Here is a 24,558-nt window from a genome sequence, read left to right as displayed (position 1 = left end):
GCCATGAGTTGAGAGATGGCCAACAAAGTGAACGTGGCTTAGAGAAAGGGTCCTGAGACTGAGTGTGGGGACCCACCATCGTTTAGAGGGTAAGGAGATGAGGGGACAGAGTACGACCAGTCACTTCAGTAGGAGAAGAACCGAGAAAGAGTGATGTCCCAAGGCCAAGTGGAGAAGGCTTTCCAACCAGGAGGGAACCATCAACCACTTCTGGTGTCAGTAGGTGGCCCAGAGGGATGAGGCCTGAGACGTGCCCATTGGATTTAGTGATGCGGAGGTCGTTGGTGACTTGACCAGACCAGTCTTGATAGAGTGACCAGCAATGAGAGTCTGATTCTAGTGGGTTCAAGAGAGAGTGGAGGGGAGGAAGAACAGGCAGTGAGAACAGACAAGTCAAGGGGTGTGCCTATAAAGAGGAACAGAGAAGGGACAGAAGCTGGAAGGAGATGTGAGCTCAAGGGGCGGGCTTTCCACTCTTAATTTTTTTGACTTTATTTTTTCTTAGGCGAGAGAAATTATAGTATGTTTACATACTGGTGGAAATGAACCAAAAGAGAAATGGGTGATGCCAGAGAGGGGAGGGGCCCCAATAGTAGCAGTGTCCTTGTCTGGGTGACAGAGGACGGGACCCAGTGCCCGCTGGAGGGCGTGGTCTTGGACAGGAGCAGGCTCAGGTCATCCCCCACAGCAAGAAGACAGTGGCGTGTGTTGCAGAGAAAAGGGGGGGGAGTCCTCCTACAAGTGTTTTTAATTGAGATGTAACTCACCTGTAAAGTATACAATCAAGTATTTTTTAGTGCATACACACAGTTGCTGATCGATTCACAGACCAACTGCTGGTCGATTCACAACTGCTGACGGATTCACAAACCAACAATCACTTGGGTCGCCACGGATTCCCCAACATTTCCATCACCTCCCCCTGGAAAGCTTATTCCCCATTCTCCCCTCCCCCTACCCCAGCCCCTGAAACCTCTGATCTACTCTGTCTTTCCGGATTCGCCTGTTCTGGACATTTCATGTATATAAACAGCACCATATAGTAAGCGGCCTTTGAGACTGGCCTCTTTCACTCTGTGGACTGTTTTCAAGGTGCATCATCATGTAGCCCGTATCAGAATTTCATTCCTTTTTAGACGTGAATAATATCCACTCATCCGTTGCTGGACATTTGAGTTGTTTCTACTTTGGGCCTTTGGGAATAATGCTGCTTTGGACATTCTTGTGCAAGTTTTTGTGTGGCTATGTTTTCACTTCTCTTGGGTACGCCCCTGGGCATGTAACAGCTGGGTCAAATGGTAACTCCACGTTTCGCTTTTTGAGGAAACTCGAAACTGTTCTCTGCAGTGGATGCGCCTGCCTCCTGCCGTGTGTGAGGCTCCCGCTGTCTGGGAGGTGGGTTGATTTGGAAGCTCGTGGAATTTAGCTGGTGATCTCTGTTTCACACCCTCAGCTGGGAGTGGAGGCTGGAGGAGAGGAGGCGGTGGGAAGCAGTGGCCCCGGGAGTGGGAGAAGACTGGATGGAGATGTGTTCAGGTTTGTTGGGTGTTCGAAGGGTCCCAGAAGTTGGTGCTAGGACTTTAAAGGGAGCCAGGTGCAGAGCCATAAGCCCTCTCCTCCCAGCTCTGTGTGGCCACGCAGGGGCAGGTGTGGAGTAGGTGGAGGGTTTGGGGTAAGCAGGTGGGGTGGGTGTCAGAAGTATCGCCTCCAGGCCTTTGTCTTCTGTCTCTGTGGACCTCAGCTGTTCTGTCCTCACCCCCTCCTTCACAGGCCTTGAGGACCCTGCTGGCTCCTCGCTCAAAGACAGGCTGGTGCCAGGAGCAGAGCAAAGCTTGGCCCCAGACAGCCTGGTATTCTAATCTGCCTCTCCTGCTCTCTGGCAGTGTGAACCTGAGCAGGTCACCTGTGAAATGTTGCCTCCCCCCACGCCCTGAGTGGTTGTGGGAAATGGGCTTGTAGGCCAGCGCTTTGTCTCCCCGTTTCTGTCCATCGGCAGGCCCCTCCCAGGCTACCCTCTCTCTCTGGGATGTTCCTGGTGACACAGCTGAGACCCCCTAGTGCCCCCTCTCTCTTTTCTTCTCTTCTCTCCCTAAAAGTGACATTTGTTTGGGGGTGGGGTGTTCCCAGCTCTTCTGAGAGTTCCACAAAGCCATGGACCTTCTCCTTGAAATAATGTGCACCCACACATGTGATGTGTTTACCAAGTCAGGAAATCTAGGGACCTCATTGAAGGGGTATCCCAAGGCCTCCTCACACCATTCCCCCAGCTGCAGGAGGGTGGCCTCGGGAGTAAGCATCCCCTGGGGCTGGTGGCCAGCACTTCTCCCCTGATGCCATCCTGAAGTCAGTCGAGGCTGGGGCCACTGCCAGAGGGAAGCGCCCCCATTGCCAGGGAGCCAGCCACATCCGCCCCAGGAGTTAGCCCCCTCCCCCTTAGAGAGTCCCGAGTGGCGTGGCTTTCCACACCCTGCCAGTGCTACAGAGAAGAAAGCAGCCCTTTTTCTGGAAACAGTGCACGGTCAATGGGTCTAGCCCTTCTACCTGGCACCCAGCCCACTCCATACACACTCTTACCCAGAATGGAGAACATAAGAAAAATAGTCAAGTGCCCTCATCACTACCCATGCTCAGCTATGTGCCATATTTTTATTTGAGTCTTCTCCTAGGAAGAGCATAGGCTTCCCCACCTGACTGCCCTGTAAGATGGGCATGATCACTCCTACCTCCCACCATGGTCCTGTGCATTAGAGAAAGGTAGAAAACAGGAGGCATGGTCCTTGGAGACATTTTATCTCTAGAAATTGTCATCTGTATTGTTTCATATTCCAGAGTCCTTACCTCACCATGAGGGGTGCATTACACAAGTGAAAAAGTCACTTTTTCATGATTTCCCGTAAAGCTGGCAAGGGCTGGTTGAACACAGCAACTGCATTTCCTATAGTACGCACATGATTTGTCTAGTCATCCTGCAAGTATTTTTTGAACCTGCCCTGGGTGCTGAAGCTTTCGAGAAACGCAGGGAAATGAAAGCCCGGCTCCCCTCCCAACCCCCCTGTGGAGCTCCACCCCACGGTGGGGAGCTGAGCCAGGCCTAGAGGCACTGACTCGGAAAAACCCACAGAACTCACAGAACCCAGGACACACAAAATAGGACGGGTTCAAAGACAGAGGTCAGGGGCTGGGGCTCTCAGGAGAGGAGGCAGAGTGTAGCCATGCTGGGGGAAGGTGCGGGGAGGCTGGGGTGGCTGGTGAGAGGCCATTCTGGTTGGAGGTCATGGCTTGTGCAAAGGCTTGGAATCGAGACACAGCCCGGCTGGTTGTGGGTGGCCAGACCCACACCCTCTGGTTGAAGATAAAAGACTGGATGGGCAGGGACAGCTGGGCCTTGGGGAACTTGGAGTGGCCTCCTTCCCAGTGTGTGGCCTTGAGCAGATCCCTTCAACTCCCTGGGCCTCAGTTTCCGCATTTGTTAGAGGCCACGAGGAGGATTCAGAGGGCGTGTGTGTGTAGAAAACCCAGCACGGTGTCTGCTGCCAGTAGGAACATGGTGGGCAGGACTATTTTCAGCCAAAGAGCTCAGACTGTACCCTGGGCTGCCGCCAGTGTCCCAGCCCCGAGCCCGTGCCGGGGCGTGCCTCCCTCTGGCAGCCCTGAGGAGGAAGAAGAAGAGGAGGCAGAGAAGAAGGAAGAGGAAGAGGGGATGGGGCAAGGAGGAGGGCTCAGCCGGGACCCAGGCTGCTGCCCCCACACGCTGGCTGCCCGCCTGCCGGGGGCCCGGTGCCATGCCAGCCTGTGGGGCTGGGCTTCTGAAATCCGCAAGATCTAAGAGCAGCCTCGGGGTTTCCACTTACACCCTCCTCTGCTGCACAGCTGGCCCCGTCGACCTCTGGGTGGGGAGACTGGGGCAGGGCAGACAGGTGCACAGCACCGACCCCCTCTGTCTCCAAACTCTGTCTCTCTTCTCCCTCCTTCCACAGTCCGGCTGCCTCTGGCTGTGTCTCTCTGCCATCTTCTCTCTCTGTCTCTCTCTTTCCCACACACACACTGGCACAACACCTCTTCTCCCACAGTGACTAGTACTTTCTGTCTCCGGAGTCCTCCTACCTTCATGACATCAGGATGGGAAATGCAGGCGGCATCATAATTTCTTAAAGCCTCAATGCCCGGGATCTTCAGCCTCCCTGGGAGGCAGAGCCGCTGACGAGGGGCTTGTGCCCAGGCACTTCCAGGTGTATGTGTGTGGAGGGGGGCACGAACCCCAAACCAGACTAGGCCCAGCTCAGCCCCCACGTCTGTCCCTCCCAGGTTGCACCTGCCCTGCTGGGGCTCCAAGGTGTAGAATTTCCACGGCGCCCTCCACTCTCCTCTCTCCCCTCGGCCCCCATTCCCTGTGTCCTGTGTCCTCAGTGTCTCCCCATTCACTGTTTCCTCTGCCTCTCAGGCGCACCTGCCTTCACTGATGCCCCGGTTGCCTCTGCCCTGGCCCCTCCTCCACCTCCTCACAGCCTCCCCCTCCAGGCTCCTCCCTCTCTGGCTGCCACACTCACCCGCCTCTGACTACATCTCTTCCCTCTCTGAACCTTTGGTAGATCCCCAGCACCCACTAAGTTCAAAGATTTTAGTTCAGGATCCAAGAGCCCCAGCCTCTAGTCTCTCTGTCTCCTCTCTTCCACCTGCTCCCCCATCACAGAGCTTTTATGCCAGCACACCGACCCCCTTTTCTTCCCAGCCTCCAGGCCCTTGCTCATGCTGTTTCTCTGCCTGGAAGGCCTTCCCCAGACCCTATCTTTTTGATGTCAAATGCTGTTCTTTCAAGGGCAGGATCAATATCCCCTCTTGGCGAAAACCTTGCATTATCCCTCCAAGCTGAAGGGACCTCCCTGCCTGACCTAGATTTTCCCATAGTATGTAATCACTTTCTGTCCTATGGTGTTATCTTTCTTTAAGTACCAGCCCAGCTAGCCTCTAAGTACCTTGATAGCGAGATGCCGCTTATTCTTTAACTACCCCAAGTACCAAGCAGAGTGGTGGGCACTGAATAGGTGTTTAGAAGAGGGTTGGCAAATGGATGACAGAATGCACCTCTTTGCGTCCCACACGCAGGCTGCTCCTGTCCCCGGAAGGTGGGACGGGCCTGGCCGTTAACCCCACAACCACATGCCACCCCTGTCCGCTTTGTTACTAGGAGTATGCTTAGGCTGTTACAATGAGCTGGAAAGTTCCTTTATTTTCCAGGCTCTGGAGCAGTTTATAGGTAGATAATAAAAAGAGCTTTGTGCCATTCATGGGGGAGATTTGTCTCTTCGATTTCATGGATAATTATTGGCCTGTTCAGGTTTTATACATTTTCTTGAGCCAATTTTGTTCATTTATATTTTCTTAAATTATACATTTCATCCAAAATTGAAACTTTTTTGCTATGAAACTGTATCTAGTTTTCTCTCCGAATTAAATATATGTCTAGATCCATAGTCATAGGCCTTTCCTCGTTCCAAAGGCTTATTAGTCTTTTTTCTCTTTTGTCTCGGGTAAGAATTGCTAAAAGCTTTTTTTTTTTTTAATTGGTCCTTTCAAAAGTCAGCTTTTTTGATTTTTAGATATCTACTACTTTTCTTTCCTCTCATTTTCTTAATTTCTACTTTCATTGACGATTTCTTCTTTCTTTGGTTTTATTTTTCCTTTCCTAGCCCCTTAATTTAAATGCCTAGATAATTTTCAGTCTCTCTCGTTTTTGGAAGTGTATTTAAAGCTGTAATTTTCCTCTGAGTACCACTTTGGCCTCAAACCAGAGGTTTTATTATTGTTCATTGTTGTTCAGTTCTAAATTGTAATTTCTGCTTTGCTTTTCTCTTTAACTAGAGCATTATAGAGCAGTATAGCTTTTTAAACTTCTAAGTGGATAGTTTTTATATTCATGTTGCTGTTAATTTCTGAACTTATTGCATATAAGCAAAACATAGCCCATGTGACATTTGCTTTCTGGAATTTGTTGAAATGTTTATTTATGACCTAATATGTGACCAACTTTTGTGACGATTTCATGTGCGTTTGAAAATGCTTATTTACTGTTTGAATGTAAAGTTTGTTCTCTCAGATTACGTTTTTTTTTTTTTTAAGTTTACTTAAGTAATTTCTACACCCAACATGGGGCTCGAACTCACAACCCTGAGATCAAGAGTCGCATGCTCTTCCAGCTGAGCCAGCCAAGCACCCCTCTCAGATTAAGTTTTAAAATTGCATTATTTAGATCATTACTTTTCAGGGGGCCAATTGTTCTGGCTCTCTAAGAGAGGCCTGTTCAAGTTCTCTCATGGTGATTATGGGATTTGTCTATACCTACTGTGTTTAAAAATCAGGTTTTTATCCATGTGTATTTTAGGCAACATTCTTACATGCTTATGATTGATGACTTTGGCACTTCTTGGTGCTTGTACTTTTTCCCATTATAAATACATTGGTTTGTCCTGTTCAATGCATTGGCCTTGAATCCTATTTTGTGGATGCATGTGGCTGACATATCCTTTTTTACCCTTTCACTTTTCATTCTTTCTGTGTCATTGTGTTTTATATGTGTCTTTTGTAGTAGCAGACAAATGGATTTTGTATTGGGTGTCTGCCTTAATGGGTAGATTTAACCCGTTTGCCTTTACCGCTGTTAGTCATGGTTAGATTTACATCTGCCATCTTCTTGCATGTCTCCTTTTTTAGCCTTCTGATTTTTGTGTAGTTTGTTTTTGCCTTTTGTTGGATTGGTCCCATTTACTTTGTTCTTTTTTTTTCCCCCTCTGATGACTAGGAACTTTTGAGTTTTATTTCTAGTGGTTATTCTATGTACATACATGTGTTTGTGTGTGTATAATTCTATTTTTTCTATCAACATCTGGATGTAATTATTAGTTTTAGCCTCTTCCCAAGTGAGGCAACAAATTTAGTAGTAACTTACTTTTTCCCAGCCCCTAACCTCGCATATGGATCATCATAGATTTTAGTTCTATTGTGTAATGACATTTATTTAAACTTAACTCAGGTTTGGCTGTCTTCCTTGTTTATCATTGTTTATAATACCACTCATCTTTTTCTTTCATGGATCTATTTTTCACTCTGCTGAAGTATTTCCTCCAAGAATTCTTTTAGAAAGCATGGATAATATTATTTTTAAGGCAATCAATATGTAAAGTAACCATTTTCCCTTTCCAGAGGGTTCATTTTGACTTTCAGCTCCCCATTGAATTGGGTTTTTAAAATTCTGAACGATCATATTTTCACATATCCTAGATCTCTAGTTTTAGTTTTGGACAATACACACCTTCAAAATCTGTGAATCCATTAATTACATATCACCTGAATGTCTTCTGCTGTTCTGTTCACCTTCCCATCCCTTCAGCCAAATCTATGACATTTTCATCTGTTTTGCCAGTGGGATTTATTTAGTTGCCCTTGGTCCTTACCCAACGTGACACCAACTTCCACCAATAACCTTCAGCTGGCTATACTGTTCTTCACAGTATGTACTCCACCAGAAATTATATTACCCATTCATTTGTTCGCCAATCTTCTTACTAGATTGTGAGGCCCAGGAGAGCAAGGATTTTGTCTCATTCACTCTGGATCTATAGTGCCTAGAACACTGCCTGGCACATAGTAGGCTCTCACATATTTCTTCAGTGAATGAATGAATGAACAAAATTGGGTAGACTTCACATTCATTTATTCATTCAGCTACTATTTGAGTGCTGGTGTGCCAGGTTCCAAGCAGACCAGGCCCCTACCTCTGGAGCTGACAGTCCAACTGAGGGCCTCTTAAATGGGCAGGAAGGACAGTGTGCCATAAAGGGTCTGTACAGGGGTAGGGAGAGTCCCCGGGAGCTCAGGCAGCAGAATGCAATGAGTCAGAGTTAGCTGGCCAAGGTAAGGGGAGCAGGAGAGGAGGGGTGGTTGGGGGATGGCCTAGAGGTGGAGAGAGCACCCCAGGTAAGGAGAACAAGCTCTCACCAGACCCTCCTATAGGGCTTCTTTGTGTCAGGCACTGCTCTAAGGGTCTTAGTATTGTTTTTAAAGATTTTATTTATTTATTTGACAGAGAGAGAGAGAGCACAAGCAGGGGGAGGGAAGCAGAGTGGCAGGCAGAGGGAAAGGGAGAAGCAGACTCCCGGCTGAGCAAGGAGCCTGATGTGGGACTCAATCCCAGGATCCTGGGACCATGACCTGAGCTGAAGGCAGATGCTTAACTGACTAGGGCCACCCAGGTGCCCTGGGTGTTAGTATTTTAACTTAAAACAACCCTTAGGATCCTCATTGTGGAAACAAGGGCACAGAGAAGTGAGCTTGCCCAGGATCATACTCTAGGAATGAAGAACCAGACTCAGCCCAGAATCTGGCTCCAAAATCTAGAGCCATCAGCTCCACTGCCTCCAGGGAGAAGGAAAATGGGTCTGTCAGAGAGTAGAGTGAGCTAGGAAATGGGAAAGGCTGGATGGTGAGCAGGGGTTTGCAGGATGCTGAGGGGCTTTAGCAGGCCTGAGGGGGTCAGGCCCATGCATCTCAAAGGAGATCCCCCAGCAGTGGCTGTGACCACTCTGAAACAGCCTGGGGGGAGGATTTTATCTCAGCAGGAAGGAAGCTGAAGGAGTGTGGGCTTCAGGAGTCCACGGGGTGGAGGGAGGGAGAGGGGGATGGATGTGTTGGGAAGAGAGCCTTTGCTGAGACGGTTCCCCCCTCCTTCTCCCCAGCCCTTCCTACCACCCTGTGACAGCCCCATCCTAGGGCCAAGTGATCCTGGCTCTCAGAGGCCTCTCCTCCCCTGCGGCCTGCCTGCTGTCTGTCCACACAGGGACTGAGGACCCTACCTGACCAGCCTTTTCAGGGCTTCCCCAGTGCATGTCCTGGGGCTCTCCTCTCTAGAGGCTGCAAGGTAGAAGCATTGTTTCTATCTTATATAAGAGGAAAGGGGGCTCAGAGAGTCAGGTAACTTCCCTAGGAATCAGTTTGTAAGGACCAGCAGGGATCCAAGCCCGGGTGTGGCGCGCCCAGAGGGATTTTGTGGCAGAGCTGATCACTGGCTTTATGAGGCTTTTCTGTAGACAGTTAAGTCCCAGGGGGCAAGTAGGTTGGAATCAGCAGGTCCACAAAGGAGTCTGTTAGGGCCTCACACGTGGAGGTGTGAGGCCCTGCTGGGTCCCTTACACCTCAGCCCAGGAAAGTCGTGCAGCCTCTCATGGGGCCAGCTTGGCTGGAGCCACCCTGGAGACAGCAGAAGCAGCATGGGGGTCTGCAGGCCTTGGGAGCTCCACCGTGGGTGGTGACAGCCCCTGAGTGGCCTCATCCCACCCCAGTTCTGGACACAGCCGGGCAGGAGGAGTTCAGCGCCATGCGGGAGCAGTATATGCGCACGGGGGATGGCTTCCTCATCGTCTACTCGGTCACGGACAAGGCCAGCTTCGAGCATGTGGACCGCTTCCACCAGCTCATCCTGCGCGTCAAGGACAGGTAAGGGCAGCTGGGCCAGGACGTCCTAGCTCCTGGCTCAGAGCGGCCTCTGTGTGTCTGTCTGTCTGTCTCTCAGAGTCTCAGGTGAAAGCTGAAACACAGAGGGGCAGAGCTGAATTCACACATTGGTCCCTCCGCCTCCTACCCCAGCTCTTTCCGCAGGGCCAAACTGCTTCCGGGGCCTTGAGTCAGCCCCCTCCCATCTCTCCTAAACAGTCCCCACGGATGGCCCCAATTTAACCAAATTTTATCACGTTCAAAGAAAAAATGAATTTCCTCTCCAGTATGCATTGTAAGTGGTTACATCACATTTGACTGTGAGATTTACAAGCCCCTAATTAAAGGCTCATTTTTTTTCCTTAGCATGATATGGAGTAATTAAATAATTTGTAGTTTCTTTTAAGCCTAACTGGTCTTTTCAGTTAATTGGCTCTTAAAGAGGCCACATAGGAGAGTAAAAGGACAAATTAATTAAGAAAACAGCAAGCTTTGAACAAATCTCAGTAAATTCAGAAAAATCCAGTTAACACCTGTTCCAATGGCAAAGTGTTAATAATTTTACCAGGTAAAGGGATACACACTCACATATATACATAAAACTCAGAGCCATAGATAGAAGTTAAGCCCCTGACTATGGGAATTTCAAAAGAGAAAACATAAATGACTCCAAAGTAGGGAAAATATTCAACCTTTTGGCTAACCCAAGTGCAAGGGAAAATAATAAAGTATTATTTTTCACCTGTTAAATTATGAATTTTTTAGATGAAAATGCCCAGTGATGTTAAAGATGCTGTAAGACTGGCATTTCTTTCACCTTTGGACAGCAATATGGCCACATGCATTGATGGGACTCTTTTAAGGCACGCGTGCCTTTTGATTCCACCCTTCCTCTCCTGGGAGCCATCCTGCCGTTGCAGCCGCCATTTACTGAGTGCCGGCCCGTATACCAGAGACCGGCCCTGGGGCTCTTTCCCAGCCCCTGCGGATGGCCCGCAGCAGCCCTGCATGGGAGGGAGATGAGAGGCAGCAGATCCAGGAAGCCAGCCCCCTGCCCAGCAGCCTCTCGGGAGCCCTCTCTGATGGTGCTGAGCCAGGGGTTTCCCCGGGGGCAGGGCAAGGGGGGACCTCTTTGCTCTCCCTGCAGTAAGCCGAAACCTCCAAACCAAGACACAGTCCCGGGGCCCCCTTCCCCTGCCTGGAGACGCGGAGGAAAAGGGACTCAGGAGTCAGCCTCAGGCCCACTGGGGAGGCAGCGTGGGCTGCCTTATGCCTGAGGTGTGGCTGTGTTGCCTTCAGCAGGTGTGAGGGCAGTGCAATTTCATGAGCTGCTATTCCTTTATTCCCCAGAGAGTCCTTTCCGATGATCCTTGTCGCCAACAAGGTCGATCTGATGCATTTGAGGAAAATCACCAGGGAGCAAGGAAAAGAAATGGCGACCAAACATAATGTAGGTGGCGTGCATGCGGGTGTGTGCACGTGTGTGTAGATGTGCTGGGCAGTCCGGGTTGTGTAGAAGGCTGTGCCCATCACTCCTGCGGGACCTCGGGCCTCCTGGGTAGTGGGTTAGATCCCGCAGAGAGGCCTGGCAGGGCGTAGGTGATGAGGGCTCTGTGGTGAAACAAAACAGCAGACCCGAGAGAAAGCACCCTCTTCTCGGTCGTGAGGAGCTCTGATGGGGGGGTCCAGGTCCCTTCACAGTGGCCTGCGAGCTTGGTGTTCAGGCCACCTCCTGGCCCCCAACACAGCAGATTCATCCCTGGGCTGTGCAGAGGGCTGGCTTCTATCGAGTTCTCTGAGCCAGCTGCCTGATTATGCTCAGAATCATCGGACCAGCGGCAGTTCACCGAGCCCTGTTCTATGGGGAGCGATCGCTCCTTAGCACCACATGCTGAGGTAGGTACCATGATGCCCATCTTACAGTTGGTCAGACTGAGGTTTGCCCAGGCCGCACAGTGAATATCAGTGGACATCTTTGTTTTCTTTTTTTCTCAGTTCATTGTGTTGCCCCTTTGCCCTCTGAATGTGCTGGGTGGGGTCACCGGGCTTCTTCCCACCCCTCCCCCACACAGGCACAACCCAGGCCCCCGGCCTCATGGGTCAGTTATGTAGAAGTCCACTCTGCCTGCTGGGAGGTCTGCTGCAAGGCTGCCCCTTCCCTCTGCCCGGTGGGCCCAGCTCTGTGAGTAGGGGAAGGGGGCTCCCTGCAAGTTGCTTATGCTTGTCTCTGCCTTCTGCGTCCATTCTCATGTTCGTGTAACTGCCCTAGGCCCTGGGAAATAAAACTCCTGGCTTTATGGTGCTTATTTCTAATGACAGGAGACAGATAATAAACCAAGCAAATTACAGTGTGACATGTGCTATGGAGAAAAGTAAATCAGGGAAGGGGGTCAGGAATGTAAGGTGGAGGAGGATGCTTTTCCAAATAGGGTGGTCAGGGAAAGCCTTGCTATAGGGAGGGTGCATTTCAGCAAGGACTCACAGGAGCTGAGGAGGAAGCCCTGCCGATCTCTGGGGAAAGAATGTTCCGGCTGCGGGAATAATCAGTGTAAAGGCCCTAAGGCAGGAGTTTGAGGCTCGGCAAGGAGGCGAGCTGGAGCCGGAGTGGGAGGGGTGGGGAGCAGGAGGCCAGGTCAGAGAAGGGCTTTAAACTTTATGGGCTTTTGCTCAGAGGGAGAGGGGAAACCACTGGAGGGCTATGAGTGAGGAGCGATGACGAGGTCTGGCTTATGGCTGCACAGCTTCTCTCCGGTGGCCATGTTGAGAAGGGCCCCATAGAGGCCAGCTGTGGGAGCAGGGAAACCAGGTAGGGGCTGCTGGGTAACCCAGATGCAGGTCAGCACGGCCCAGGGTGGTGCTGGTGAAGGTGGCAAGGAAGTGGTTGGATTCTGGGTGTGTTTCTAAGAAAGCCGACAGGATATGTGCACAGATTGGATGTGGGGTGTGAGAGAAAGAAGGTGTGGCAGGTGATTCTGTGGTTTGGGAGCAACTTTCAGAAGACCAGAGTGTCGGTAACTGGGCAGGAGAGACGATCGGAGGAAGCGTGTGCGAGACAGGCGCTTGGTTGCAGATCTGTGGAGGTTGAGGAGCTGAGTGGATAATCGGATGGAAATGCCAAGGCGGCAGTCAGATACAGCATCTGGGGCAAGTATTGGCAGCGACAGAGTGTGGATGGCATTTGAAGCCATAAACGCCAAGGGAGCAGGTGTAGATAGGGCAGGGGTCCCAGGGCTGAGGCCAGGACACTTCACCTAGTGATGCGGGGAGGTGAGGAGGAAACCACAAAAGGGCCTAAGCTGTGGGTGACACATGAGGGCCAGAGTGGGGCGTCATGGGTGCCAAGTGAAGAACATACCTCAAGGAGGAAGGAGTGATCCACCGGGACTGCGCTGCCCCACAGTCTCCAGAGGAGAGCTGGAGACTCACCGCTGGGTTCTGAACAGAGACAGGCCTGAGGAGCCAGCTCCATTTCCCAGTCTCAGGGTCCCTCAGGCCTCTAACAGACACCTCTGCGTGTCCCTTCCAAGCAGGGGGGCGGGGGGGAGGGTCCAGAGCGGAGGCTGCCTGGTCCCCGCCGCTGCAACCTGGGCCTCCAGTCTCTCCAGCCACGTTTCTCCTGCAGCAAATGCCACTACCTCATTTACCATTTGACCAAGCGACTCTGCAAGCTACTATCGACAACATGCTATTTTAGAGCTCATAAGGCAAGTTCCTCTTTAGTTGCCAAGGCGGGCGCCCCACCCGGCGCCGGAAGGTGGCATTTCCTAGCCCTGTGGTGGAGTCAGACGGTGCTACCATTTAGTGCAGCATTCCCTTTAGTTTAAGTCTCCTTGCTACTGAAACCTTAGACTTCCAAGAACCCAGATAATGCGCCCCAGCTTTTCTTCAGTGGTAGAGGCAGGACCCCCAGAAAGAAGGCAGAGGGCGCCCGAGGACCTGGTGGGTGGGGCGGCACCAGTGGCGGTCTGAGGCCCCCGGAACTGTGCACCTGCTGAGCGGCAGGGCCACAGCCTGTGAAGGCGGTCCCAGTGGGTCCCAGCCCCAGCTACAGGCACCTTCCTGCCCCTGCTCTGGGTGTGTAAAAGGAAGCACGTTGCCCCAGCCTCACAGGGTATCACAGGACTCTGGCTTCTAGGCCCTAGCAGGGGTGCCCTCCATGCCTGGGAGGGGCCCTGAAGCTGATCTCGGCACCCCTAGCTGTCCATGGGCGGCCAGGCAGGGAATGGAACAGGCACCTGCTTCATACCTTGATTTGCTGCCGGCTGTGATGTGGCTCTGGGCGAGCACATCACCACTCCGAGCTCACAGTGTCCCCCCGAGGCACAGTGGAGATACTTGCTTACCTCCGTGGGTGAAGGTGGGAATAAGGTGAGCTCAGGGATGTTGAGACCTGGCAGGCGAAGGGCCCAGAGTCGTCTCAATCAAACAGCCTACAGTGGAGGGCAGTGTTCTTTCAGTATTATCAGAGGCTCGAAGATTGGTTGGATGACTATTTGAAAAGTCTCAGCCTTGCTTCGTGTGCTCTGCCCTTTGCGTCTAGCCGGCTGTGAGACCTCTGCCTGTAGCCACAGCGATGTGCGACGGTACTTTAGGATGTGTCCTGGGCAGTCGTTTACAACATTCTCCTCTAAAGTAACAGCTCACCTTGTCACCACCACCCCGACCCATGCATTTGCACTGCTGGTCATTTTTATTTTCTTCACTGGGCTTTTCTTTTTTGAAAGTGTTATAATGAAGTGTCTTAATTTTGTAACCAGGAAGAAGTTATGAAATACACCTGAGTTCTTCAGGCTGACCACAGTTGGCCTCCCTCTCTGGCCTGGGGAAGCCTGTATATTTTGCACAAATCCCACACTCTCTCCACTCAGGCGGGAGTGGGCACAAAGCCTTCCCGTCTGTGCAGGGTCCCTGACGCAGGAGGAGAGGTGTGCTCAGAAGTGCATCCTGACCTCATGTAACCTCTGTCCTCCTCCCTGTGCCAGCCTGAGACTTGGGGTAGACATGGCCCTCAACACCTGTCCTGTGGGGGGCCACTTCAGCCACATCTGCCGGTGAGCTGCTGTCTTTCAGCTGGGGTGATGATTCCTCAGTGTCAGGCGTGCAGACACAAGCCCTCTGTGAACGTGGCCGAGCTCCCGGACTCATAGATGCAGACCAAACAAGAGCTGAGCCCGGCAAGCCTGTTGGGGGCAAGGAGGCACAGACCAGCTAGGGGTCACCGAGGTGCAGCGTCCTGCCCGTGGCCCAGCCTCGCTTCAGCCTCTCCCTCCAGAGTCCGCTCTGGAGGGCCCAGGAGGAGGCAGAAGTCCCCTCACAGTGGAGAAATAGGCCTCAGAAAGAAAAAAGAATAGCATCAGAACCTATTTTAGTTTGATAAATGGAACAGTCTTTAGTCTTCAAGTATGTAAAAAGATCTTTTTTTTTTCTATTTTTAGGGGTCTATTAAAGATCTCTATGACTAGAGAATAAGAAGGGAATTAGACAAGCTGTCAAAATTTTCCACCCTTAAGGAGCAAGACGCCACCAAGGGGCTTGAGGTTGTTGGCGCCAGGGTTCTGTGGGGGTCTCTGAAGGCAGGTGGTTCCTTGGGACCCCTGACAATCTGCGGTTTTAGAGAACGGGGCTTTGTGGACCTCAGTGCTACTTTTACCAAGTTGAGCTTTGCCTTCCAGATTCCGTACATAGAAACCAGTGCCAAGGACCCACCTCTCAACGTCGACAAAGCCTTCCATGACCTGGTTAGGGTAATTAGGTGAGCATTGCACGCTCCCCCAGAAGCAAGCCCTCTGCAGCAAGGTGGGTCGCCGGGAGGACTGGAGGGACGTGGCTTCTTGTTCCAAGGCCGGGGCCGTGCAGTTCTGGGCCTGTTTTGTATTTCTTACCCCTCCATCCATTTCTTTTCCGCGCCCTTCCCATCTTCCTTTGCACATACCCTCTCACTCCTCTTACCTGTGGGGGAAGCCCGGAGCTAAAGGGAGGTGCCTTCCTGCCTGGGGTGCTATAGCTCAGCCTCCTTACGGCCTCCTCTCTCCTCTCAGCTCCACAGCTCAGGCTTCCTCCACCTGCCTTCCGTGTTCTCCCAACACCACACCTGTCAACACCATAGGAAGTAGGTCCGTGTCCTCTCCACTGCCCCAAGGTCAGAGCGCCCCGTGACAGTTCACCTGAACCACCACCGTTCTGATTCCTCAGCTCAAGTTGCTGGGGTGTTGCACATGCACCCGCTTTGCAGACCGCACACCCTGCCAGGCTCCAGGTGTGGTCGGAAAGCCTCGTCAGCGGTCTCGCTGCATTCCTTTACAGTCAGGGTCCCAGCCCTAACCGCCTTGTGCTTAGAGGGCTGCCACAGCCTCCCGGCTGCTCCCCTGTCACCCAACTGCCCATTTCCGAAGTCTGCACCGTGCGGAACAGCCTAACCTGCGGTCCTCAAATATCAGGCCCTTAGTGTGAGGCCGTGTGCTGCTGAGCTCTACGGCTCTCGGTCAGTCGTGAACTCACAGGCAGGGCCCTGGCAGAGTGCTTTCCCCCTGCTGCCTGTTGGCGCCCCAGGACACACACACACACACACACACACACACACACACACACACACAACCCTTTCCTCATCAGTCCCCAGTGTGCACTGTGATAGCGCAGCCCTCACTTCACGCCGTAGCTGGTGGCTCTACGCTCGTGGAAAGGTCTTCTTGTGGGCATTTTGCCTCCCATTGGGGTATGCGGTCCTGCCAGGAGCTGGTGGTATCTTGGCTATGGACCTGTAGTTCCAGGGCAGGCTTTAGACATAGGAAGAGTTAACAGAAAACATGCAAAAAACATTTGGACTCAATGGACTTGTCATTTTATTTAAAATACGAAACATAAAAATAGAGGCCAGTACTGAAGAACACATAATGTAGTTCACGATTTAAAGAACTACAGCCACAGCGTGATGTCAGGAATTCTCCCCAGCAGGCCGACAGGCTTTGCCCTGCCCTCCCTGCCTTCCCACTCTCTCTGCCCCAGAGACAACTGGCCAGGCCAGGCCCTCCCCCAGCATCCAGAACAGGCCTGCCGCCTGCACACCCAGGGCCCCGGGAGGAGAGGGGCAGGGAGAAGCAAAGCCCGTTCTGACTTTGTTTTTCTGCCTTTCCCTGACTCAAAAGGCAACAGATTCCAGAAAAGAGCCAGAAGAAGAAGAAGAAAACCAAATGGCGGGGCGACCGGGCTACCGGCACCCACAAACTGCAGTGCGTGATATTGTGACGGGCCTGAGGCCCTGGCCATGGTGACCGTGAACTGGCCGGCCCTCGGGGCCCTCCACTGCCTAACCGCGCTGAAAACCATTTCTAACCACGACCCTCAGCCCGAGGACCTGGCTCAGGAAGGGAGGAAGGGAGGGTGGGCAGGGAGGAGCAAGGCTCCGGCTTTGCCAGAAGGGCACAGGCTTTCCCACGTCTCAAGAGAGACAGGGAAGCAATGCTAAACAGAAGCAGCATCCAAGCCCCTCACGTTGACTCAACCCGGTTCCTCCCCATCTCTCAGTGGCTGTTGTTTCTTTGAAGTACACAGGATTAGTGTGATGTGGAAGTGTGTGTCCACGGACAGAGTACTGAACAAGCCATGATCCACTCCCCACCTCCCTGCCCCCAGCCCAGAGCGTCTGAGCCTGGGGGCGGGGGGGAGGCTTTTGTAGATTTTTAAATTATTTTAGTGATTATTATTTTATTAAGGGGGTCTGTGCCCACGGACTGGGGGAGCTTCAGGGCTTCAGCAGACCTCTCTGAGAACACGTCTGGAATACTGTTGTTGTTGTTCGTAACTGAGTTTTCCCAGAGTGCCAAAACTCAGGTCAACATGCAAGTGGAGGGACCAAGAGCGCAGACGTGAATGAGGACGGTGGCCGGAGGCCGCGGGAGGAACAGCCCACTCCCAGCCTCCAGACCGGACAGAAGAGAGATGCGCTCACCCAGAAGGTTTTACTGTACCCGAGGGTGCAGGTGTTAGGAAACGGAGTTTTATTTTGCTGAGCAGAGAGGCTAGGGCGAGCATGTCCGTTTTCGGAAGGGTTTTCATGATCCTGGACATGCATAAGTTAGGTCAGCTGACTGGCTTTGCAAAAGCGTCCATTCACTTGGCCGACGGTGCAGATTGAGTTCTGTGCTCTGAGGGCTTTCCCGGATCTGTTTCTTCCTGCTTTTCCACCGTCTGTGCTGCCTCGCGCCTCTTGGACACAAACACGCGGACGTGGGCATGTGTATCTCAGCTCGGCCCAGTAAGCTAACGTGGACGCCATCCAGAACGCTCTAGTTCATGCTGAATCTTAACCAAAAACCATCCAGTACTGTTGTTACTAAGACAGCACCAAGACCTGAAGCCATTTTTCCCTTTGAGTCCACTGACTACCACTCCTTAAAGCCCAGTAAGTAAGCAGACCCCGCTAAGCATTTGCAAACCTAGGATTCGCTTGCCTTTCTGGCACACACTTTTCTTAGCCTCTTGGATCTTAACCATAACATATAATTAAAGGAGAAAGAAAGGTTGGGGTGATGACCTGGCCCCCATACACCTGTTTCTATAAGAGGACACTCCCCCAACTTCCTGAAGATGTCACTTCCTTCTCAGGTACTGCTGGTGGGATCCAGAGACTGGCTTTTCCCAGCCAGGGAGGGTGGACCACAGGGAGGGCAGCAGCGACCACAGTGCCCACCCCTCCAACAGAAGGTCAGAAGATGAGCTCGTGACCTCATTTTCCATTGACAAATCAGATCACTAGGCAAACTAGCGCATCCCTAGCAGGTGGCCTGGCTACTCTTTAGAGACAGAAACCCCGAGAAAGTGAGCACCCCACAGGACCTGGAGACACCTGGCATCTTCTCTGGTTTTGAAAGCGTGCTGCGTTCCTAACTCAGCAAGATCACCAGCACCAGGGGGCCCAGCCGAAGAGCAATTCTGTGTCGAATGAAATCATTGGGACTTCAGTTAATTGGAAAATCAAACTTCTTTATTTGTCTCAATGGCCTTTTTTCCCCTGACCCTGAAAGGAAAGATAACAAAGATCAGGCACTTCAGAGTGTCCCAAGGTCCTATAATGTTAATGGGCATTTTAAACACTAACAGGACACGGCTCTTTCGGACCCTTCTGCTCCTCTGAGCGGAGTCTGCTGCAGCCCCATGTGCAAAGGAGAGGAGGAGGTGGCAGCAAGACAGGCGGGAAGAAGTACAGAGGGAGAGGCTTCACGGCAAAGGAATGGTGGGGTGGCAAGGGAAGCTGAGCACCCAGGGCAGCGGCCACTGCTGGAAAGCTGCTACTGGGCATGGACTAGCACCAGCACGCCCTTGCCCCCCTGCCCTCTGCAGAGCCCGCGACTCCGTGGCAGCCCCAAGTGGGCAGTCCTGTTGGAGGCAGATCAGCTGACCTAGAATGAAGCCCTTAGCCATGAAGGTAACCAGACACACGGGTTCCATCTGCTTCTGGCCCCTCCCCCAACACGGGCGGTGCTTCTGCCCACCCCGGCCGCATCTTCCAGGGCACATGTCCTGCAGTCAGCCCGCAGCTCAGCTCCACAGTGCTCGAGGGACAAACTTGTTAAGGAAAGGCTGGCTGCTGCTGAGTCAGGGGTCAGGCTTCATCTTCCATGACCTTGTGTTCCCCAGAGGTGAGACAGATGGATAACACTTTTCCAAGACAGTTCTTCGTGTTTTAGGGAACTGTGGGCCCTTGTAGCTGTGGGGGCTTCCCAATAGGCCAGAATGGAGTGGACCCTGGGGCATCCCAGTACAGTAGCTTCTCCATGGTCACGTGGCACGGTCAGCTGGAACACCAGTTGGCCATACTACTCCATGACTGAGGAGTCCAATGGGACTTGTGTCTTTGGTGACATTTTGGTGTTTCCACTGGTTTTCCAGACCACCTGAATAGTGCTACCTTCACATCCCGTGGAACACAGCCTTCCTGAAATCCCCTCACCCCATGCCTTTGCCACTGTGTGCTCTCAAATTGTCTCCTAAAATTTTGACGACACCCCCCAATTAGAGGGCGACTTTTCTCCCCAACAGGTAACCTTAGCCATCTTCCCCACCCCTCCAGCTGGGAGCTCTGGCCGCTGACCTCCTGTACTTCGCCACACAGGCGGTCACTTGGATGGTTTCTCTTAGGACTTTGACCCCACCTTGTGTTGTTTGCTGTGGAGACTGCCTGGTGGCCTAGTGTGGCCAATCTCACTTTCCCAGGAGACGTGACCCACTAACACATGGCAGCTCTGACCCAAAGGCCCCTGAGACGTGTGACGGTAAATCTGGAACCACAGACAGATTCCCTCCATTAAGCAGCCCATTGGGTTAGAAATTCCATGTTGGGTTTACATAGAACAAAAGCTACTTGAATTGTTGAGCGCCCGTGAGTGCACAGCTTCCGCTACCCAGTATTAACAGATGGCCATTATTGTGAAACGGGAGTGATGCCTGAGGGTCTCGATGATGCTTGAGCCTTTTATGTAACTTTTTATTAAGTCTTTGTGTATCTCAGCTCATTAATAAAGAAAAGAAGAACACTTGGCCTATTTCCTCTTATTCAGATATTCCTAAACTGTTGCTGAGAATGTTGTAAGTTGTCCGTGTCTGGCCCGGAGCACCTTACAGAGCAAACCTAAAGTAGAGAGGAGACTACTGGTGGCCATGAGGAGGGTCTCCTTCCTACCTGGAGCCAGAGGATGAGGGCAAGTGAGCGTGGTGATTAGAGACGCAGCCTCTTGATGTCTGTCAGCCCTGGGTTCGAGTTCTGTCACCGACCTTTACGTGCCTTAGAGCAAGTTCCCTGTTTCAGTCTACAGCTGCACTGCCTGAGGACCGGATAATAGTGTGCACCCCCTAAAAAGACTGAGGACTGAAGCTAAGCTGTGGTACAGATCTCAGAAGTGGCGCTCTTTGTAGAGGACACTGGGCTGTCTGACGTTGCTTTCCATGGAAAGAAACTGCCCCCTGCCCCCATGCACAAGATCACAGTCTTTTGTACAATGTGGTTTCATTTCTCTGTTGATTGAACCTGGTGGGTACTTGGTCAAGTTGAGTCTCTCTGGGTCGTTGATTCAGGGACTAGAGACCAACAGACCATATCTCTCTCTTGGAACGTCTTTGGGGAGCCATAGCTAAAGCATGTAGACCCAGGGGCTCCTCACCCCTTCTGGGCTGGGAGCAGACTAGTGTAGGCACAGTGGTGTGGTGGGCACTGGGCCTGGCTGCCTGCGCGATCATTCTGCACGTATTGATCAGGTGTTGGGCTGGGTGCTAGGTCCATGGTAGTGAGCAGAGCAGACGATCTTCTGGTCATCAGTTCTCCTTTAGTCCTGAATTAGCTTCCTGTGGCTGTTGTAACAAATTACCGAAAATTTAGTGGCTTAACAGAGAAGTTTATGCTCTCACAGTTCTAGAGGCCGGAAGTCCAAACTCAGTGGGCTGAAGTCAAGGTGTGGGCAGGGCTGCGCTCCCTCTGGAGGCTCTGGGGGAGAACCCACTCCTTGCTTCTTCCTGCTTCTAGAGCTTCTGGCATTGCCTGGCTTGGGGCCATTTCCCTCCAGTCTTCAAGGCCGTTCTCCCTATGGCAAACCTCCCTCCCTCCAAGCTGATGCTCCCTCCTTCACTGAGAAAGTTGAAGCCCGCTGAACAGAATTTCCACAGCCTCCTTCCACTGCCTCCACCCACCGCCTAGCATCTGCACCCACACACTCTGCCTTCTTGGCTGCTACAGGCAGACCATCCATGCTCCTGGCCGAAGCCAGTCCCTTCTCATGGGTACAAGAACACATCCAGGACCTCCCTCTGGCTCTCCACCCCTGTCTCTTTGGCAGCATCTGTTCTTCTCTCTTGGATCTTCCCCATCTTCAAACAGACAAGAACAAAACTTTCCTTTGACACCCACCTCTGCCAGATACCTCTTTCTTCTCTGCTGTCTTGTGCAGGAAGCCATCTTCAAAGGGTAATCTACACTCAGTCCATGAATTGCTCTCATTCCTTTCTCTTTAAACTGCTCTAAACAGACTTTCACCCATCGTTCCACCCCTAGCAGCCTTCTTCTCGGGGTCAGCTGTGGCTTCCATCTTGCTAAATTCAGGTGGCTGGTTCTCAGTCTTTTCACACTGGATCTTGCTGCTTTGGCACAGTTTATCACTCCCTCTTGTTCAACTTTCTTCCATTGGCTTCTAGGATGCTGCCGTCTCTGTTTTTCTCCTTCCTCGTGGTCACTCCCTAATGTCTTTTACTGGTCCCCCCTCCTCTGTTGGAGCACCCCAGAGCTCAGTCCTTGGTCCTCCACCTACCATATGATCCAGTAATTCCACTATTGGTTATTTATCCAAAGAAAAGGAAACACTAATTCAAGAAGATGTATGCTCCCCTATTTTATTGCAGCATTATTTACGATAGCCAAGCTATGGAAGCAACCTAAGGGTCCATCCATAGATGAATGGATAAGGAAAATGTCACATACATGCACACGCACACGCACGCGTGTGCTCACAATGGAACATTATGCAGCCGTAAAAAAGGATGAGATTGTACCATTTGAGACAACATGGATGGTGTTAGAGGGTATTATGCTAAGTGAACAAAGAAAAAGACAACATGGTACCACTCATAAGTAGAATCTAAAAAACAACAGCAAGTGAATGAATGAAAAGCGGAATCAGATCTATAAATACAGAGGACAAACTTCTGTTGCCAGAGGGGATGAGGGTGAGGGTTTGGGCAAAATAGGTGCAGGGGGAGGGAGATCCAGGCTTCCAGTTGGAGAATGAGTAAGTCATAGGAATAAAAGGCACAGAATAAGGAATACAGTCAATGATACTCTAATAACGAGGTGAGGGGACAAACGGTAGCTACACCTGTGGTGAACATACTGTGATGTATAACTTGTCCAATCACTAAGTTGTATACCTGAAATAATAAAATATTGTGTCAACTGTACTTAATTGGAAATTAAAAAAATTTTTTGTCCCAGGTAATAAACCACCTAGCCCAGTGACTGTGTACACTTATGGTGAGCACTGAGTAATGTATAGAACTGTGGAATCACTGTGTTGTACACCTGAAACTAATATAACATTGTACGTCAACTATACTCCAATTAAACAGAAGTCTCCATGTCACCGGGGTTCCCAGCCTAATGGGGATGATGAACCATTATGATCTGTGCGTTAAAAGGAATCCCTCCACCTTGGGGGAGCCAGCAGGGGCTCTCATAAACTTGGTATCCAGTAGATGAGGAGGTTGCTCACTGACTGGATGAGAATTTCAGGTACATATTGGGCCCTCTCGTTCCATCACTTGCGAAGATTAAAGGTTTCGCTGCCCAGGTTCCCAGGACTCTGAAATAAACTCTGCTTCCACCTCCACACATGAGGCAGTGAAGAAAAGTGCCCAGGTGTCACAGATGTCAGCATCAGCGTCACCCAAGAGTATGTTGAAAATGCACTCTTGGGTCCTGCCCTGACCTGCTCAGTCAGAATCCGCATTTTAGCAAGATCCGCAGGTGATTCATGTGTGCGGTGCAGGAAAGTTTGAGTTTCACTGCCTTAGAACATCAGCCCGGCATCGGAATGCCATCTAGTCCTGGCTCACTGTGCCTCAGGACCCCGTTCACCACGTCCAGCCCGAGGAAGCCTCCTCAGCATTCCACTTGGCAGTGACAGTTTGCTTGTCTGCCTGGCAAGGCAAGCGTGCTCCCCAGTGCCCCCCCACCGTCAGCATGTGGTGCCCTTAATTATGAAGGAGTTTTCACACAAAGGTGAACGGGACCGCAGCTGGCTTCTCAAACACTCTAGTATTTGCCTTCAAATGTGGACAGCGAAGTTCAATGTAAAGAACAAGAGAGCTCACAATCCGGGCTAAGAACGCCGGAAGGCTCTGGGTTCTTCAGGCACTCTGAAGGTGGAATGTTCTGTGCAAGCTGGAGATACTCTTGTTCCCCCAGGAACTTTGCAAAGCTCCAACAGCCTGCCAAAGTTCCCCCAGGAACTTTGCAAAGCTCCAGCAGCCTGCCAAATACCTCATTATCGTGGTAATGTAAAAAATGGAAACAAAAAAGAAAGCTGAGTTCACACGGAGCCAAGCGCTGATGGAGGCTTTCAGTAGAAGGTATATCCTGGCGATGACGCGGTTAAACCATGAACTCGGACTCAAATCCAGCTTCCTAGTCAGTCCTGGCACCTGCGCCTGGGCTGATGAACAGAAGTAAAATAATTGTATAAGTGGTTCTCAAAGTGTGGGCCCCAGACCAGCAGCTTTCAGCAACACCTGGGAACGTATTAGAAATGCAAATTATCTGGCCCCATCTCAAACCTACGGAGTCAGAAAATCTGAGGTGAGTCCTGGCAATGTGTGTTTTAACAAGACCTCCGGGAGATTATAATGCTCCCTCAAGTTCGAAAACCTCTGTATTAATACATGTAAGTAAGAATAAAAATCCCCACCACGTGCAGGTAAAGGGCAGCTTATTCTGTTCTCGTCTGCAAGAGGGCAGTGGGCAATCCGGGCAGAGCTGTCCAGGTCCTGCCCCTCTCCTTCCGGCATCTGATAAACGAGGCTCCCTCAAGGTCTGGAACCTAGGGACCCCAGCGCAGGGGTTAGTAACCTTGCCTCCCACCCTGGAGTGGGGTGGCTGCCCTGCCCTACCTTCCCTGAAATCATATGTAAAATTGTGCATATATGTGCATTCTTCTAGAGACTATTACATTGTATCAGATTCTTACTGTACTGTTGTGCATTATCCAACAAAAAACTGAACTTGGAGCCTCTTTTTTTCTGACTTCAGGTCCTTCTGGCAGTTTTACAGCCACTGAGAGCGGGAAGAGGAAATGAAAGGAGCAAAGATCCATTTAGTTTTCTAAGAAACTCTGACAAAATTCTTCATTTGGTTGACACATCCCTGAACCCGCCCGCACAACATCCTGAGGGAGGGGGCCGGCCACCCTTCTCCCAGTTCCCCCACATGACTAAGTGTGTGACCCACACATGACTCACTCACCGCCCCCCCGCCGTGGTTTGCACCACACCTGCTGCTCGGGCCCTGACACGCTGGTCCAGAACTGATGAAGTGGGGAGGAA

General features: G+C 51.5%; 1 protein-coding gene across 8 annotated transcripts in view; it reads left to right on the top strand.

The window, feature by feature from the left end:
• MRAS (muscle RAS oncogene homolog) overlaps positions 1–20,012 on the top strand; it is a 53,530-nt gene extending 33,518 nt beyond the window's left edge. For 2 of the 8 annotated variants that reach the window (XM_073899501.1, XM_073899496.1), the window contains exons 3-7: positions 9,333–9,486; positions 10,834–10,933; positions 14,466–14,534; positions 15,156–15,235; positions 16,626–20,012. In XM_073899501.1, coding sequence (XP_073755602.1) covers positions 9,333–9,486; positions 10,834–10,933; positions 14,466–14,534; positions 15,156–15,235; positions 16,626–16,725 — 503 coding nt within the window. In that variant the 3' untranslated portion in view covers positions 16,726–20,012. The other 6 variants (XM_073899510.1, XM_025881687.2, XM_073899522.1 and 3 more) reach the window with 6 other exon arrangements.
• Positions 20,013–24,558: the final 4,546 nt, after the last annotated feature.

Source organism: Callorhinus ursinus, unplaced genomic scaffold (assembly GCF_003265705.2).
Source record: "Callorhinus ursinus isolate GAN/ISIS: 27379988/994484 unplaced genomic scaffold, GSC_fseal_2.0 scaffold1, whole genome shotgun sequence".
NCBI lineage: Eukaryota > Metazoa > Chordata > Mammalia > Carnivora > Otariidae > Callorhinus > Callorhinus ursinus.
The sequence above is the reverse complement of the archived record's forward strand: the minus strand, read 5'-3'. Positions and strand labels throughout refer to the sequence as shown.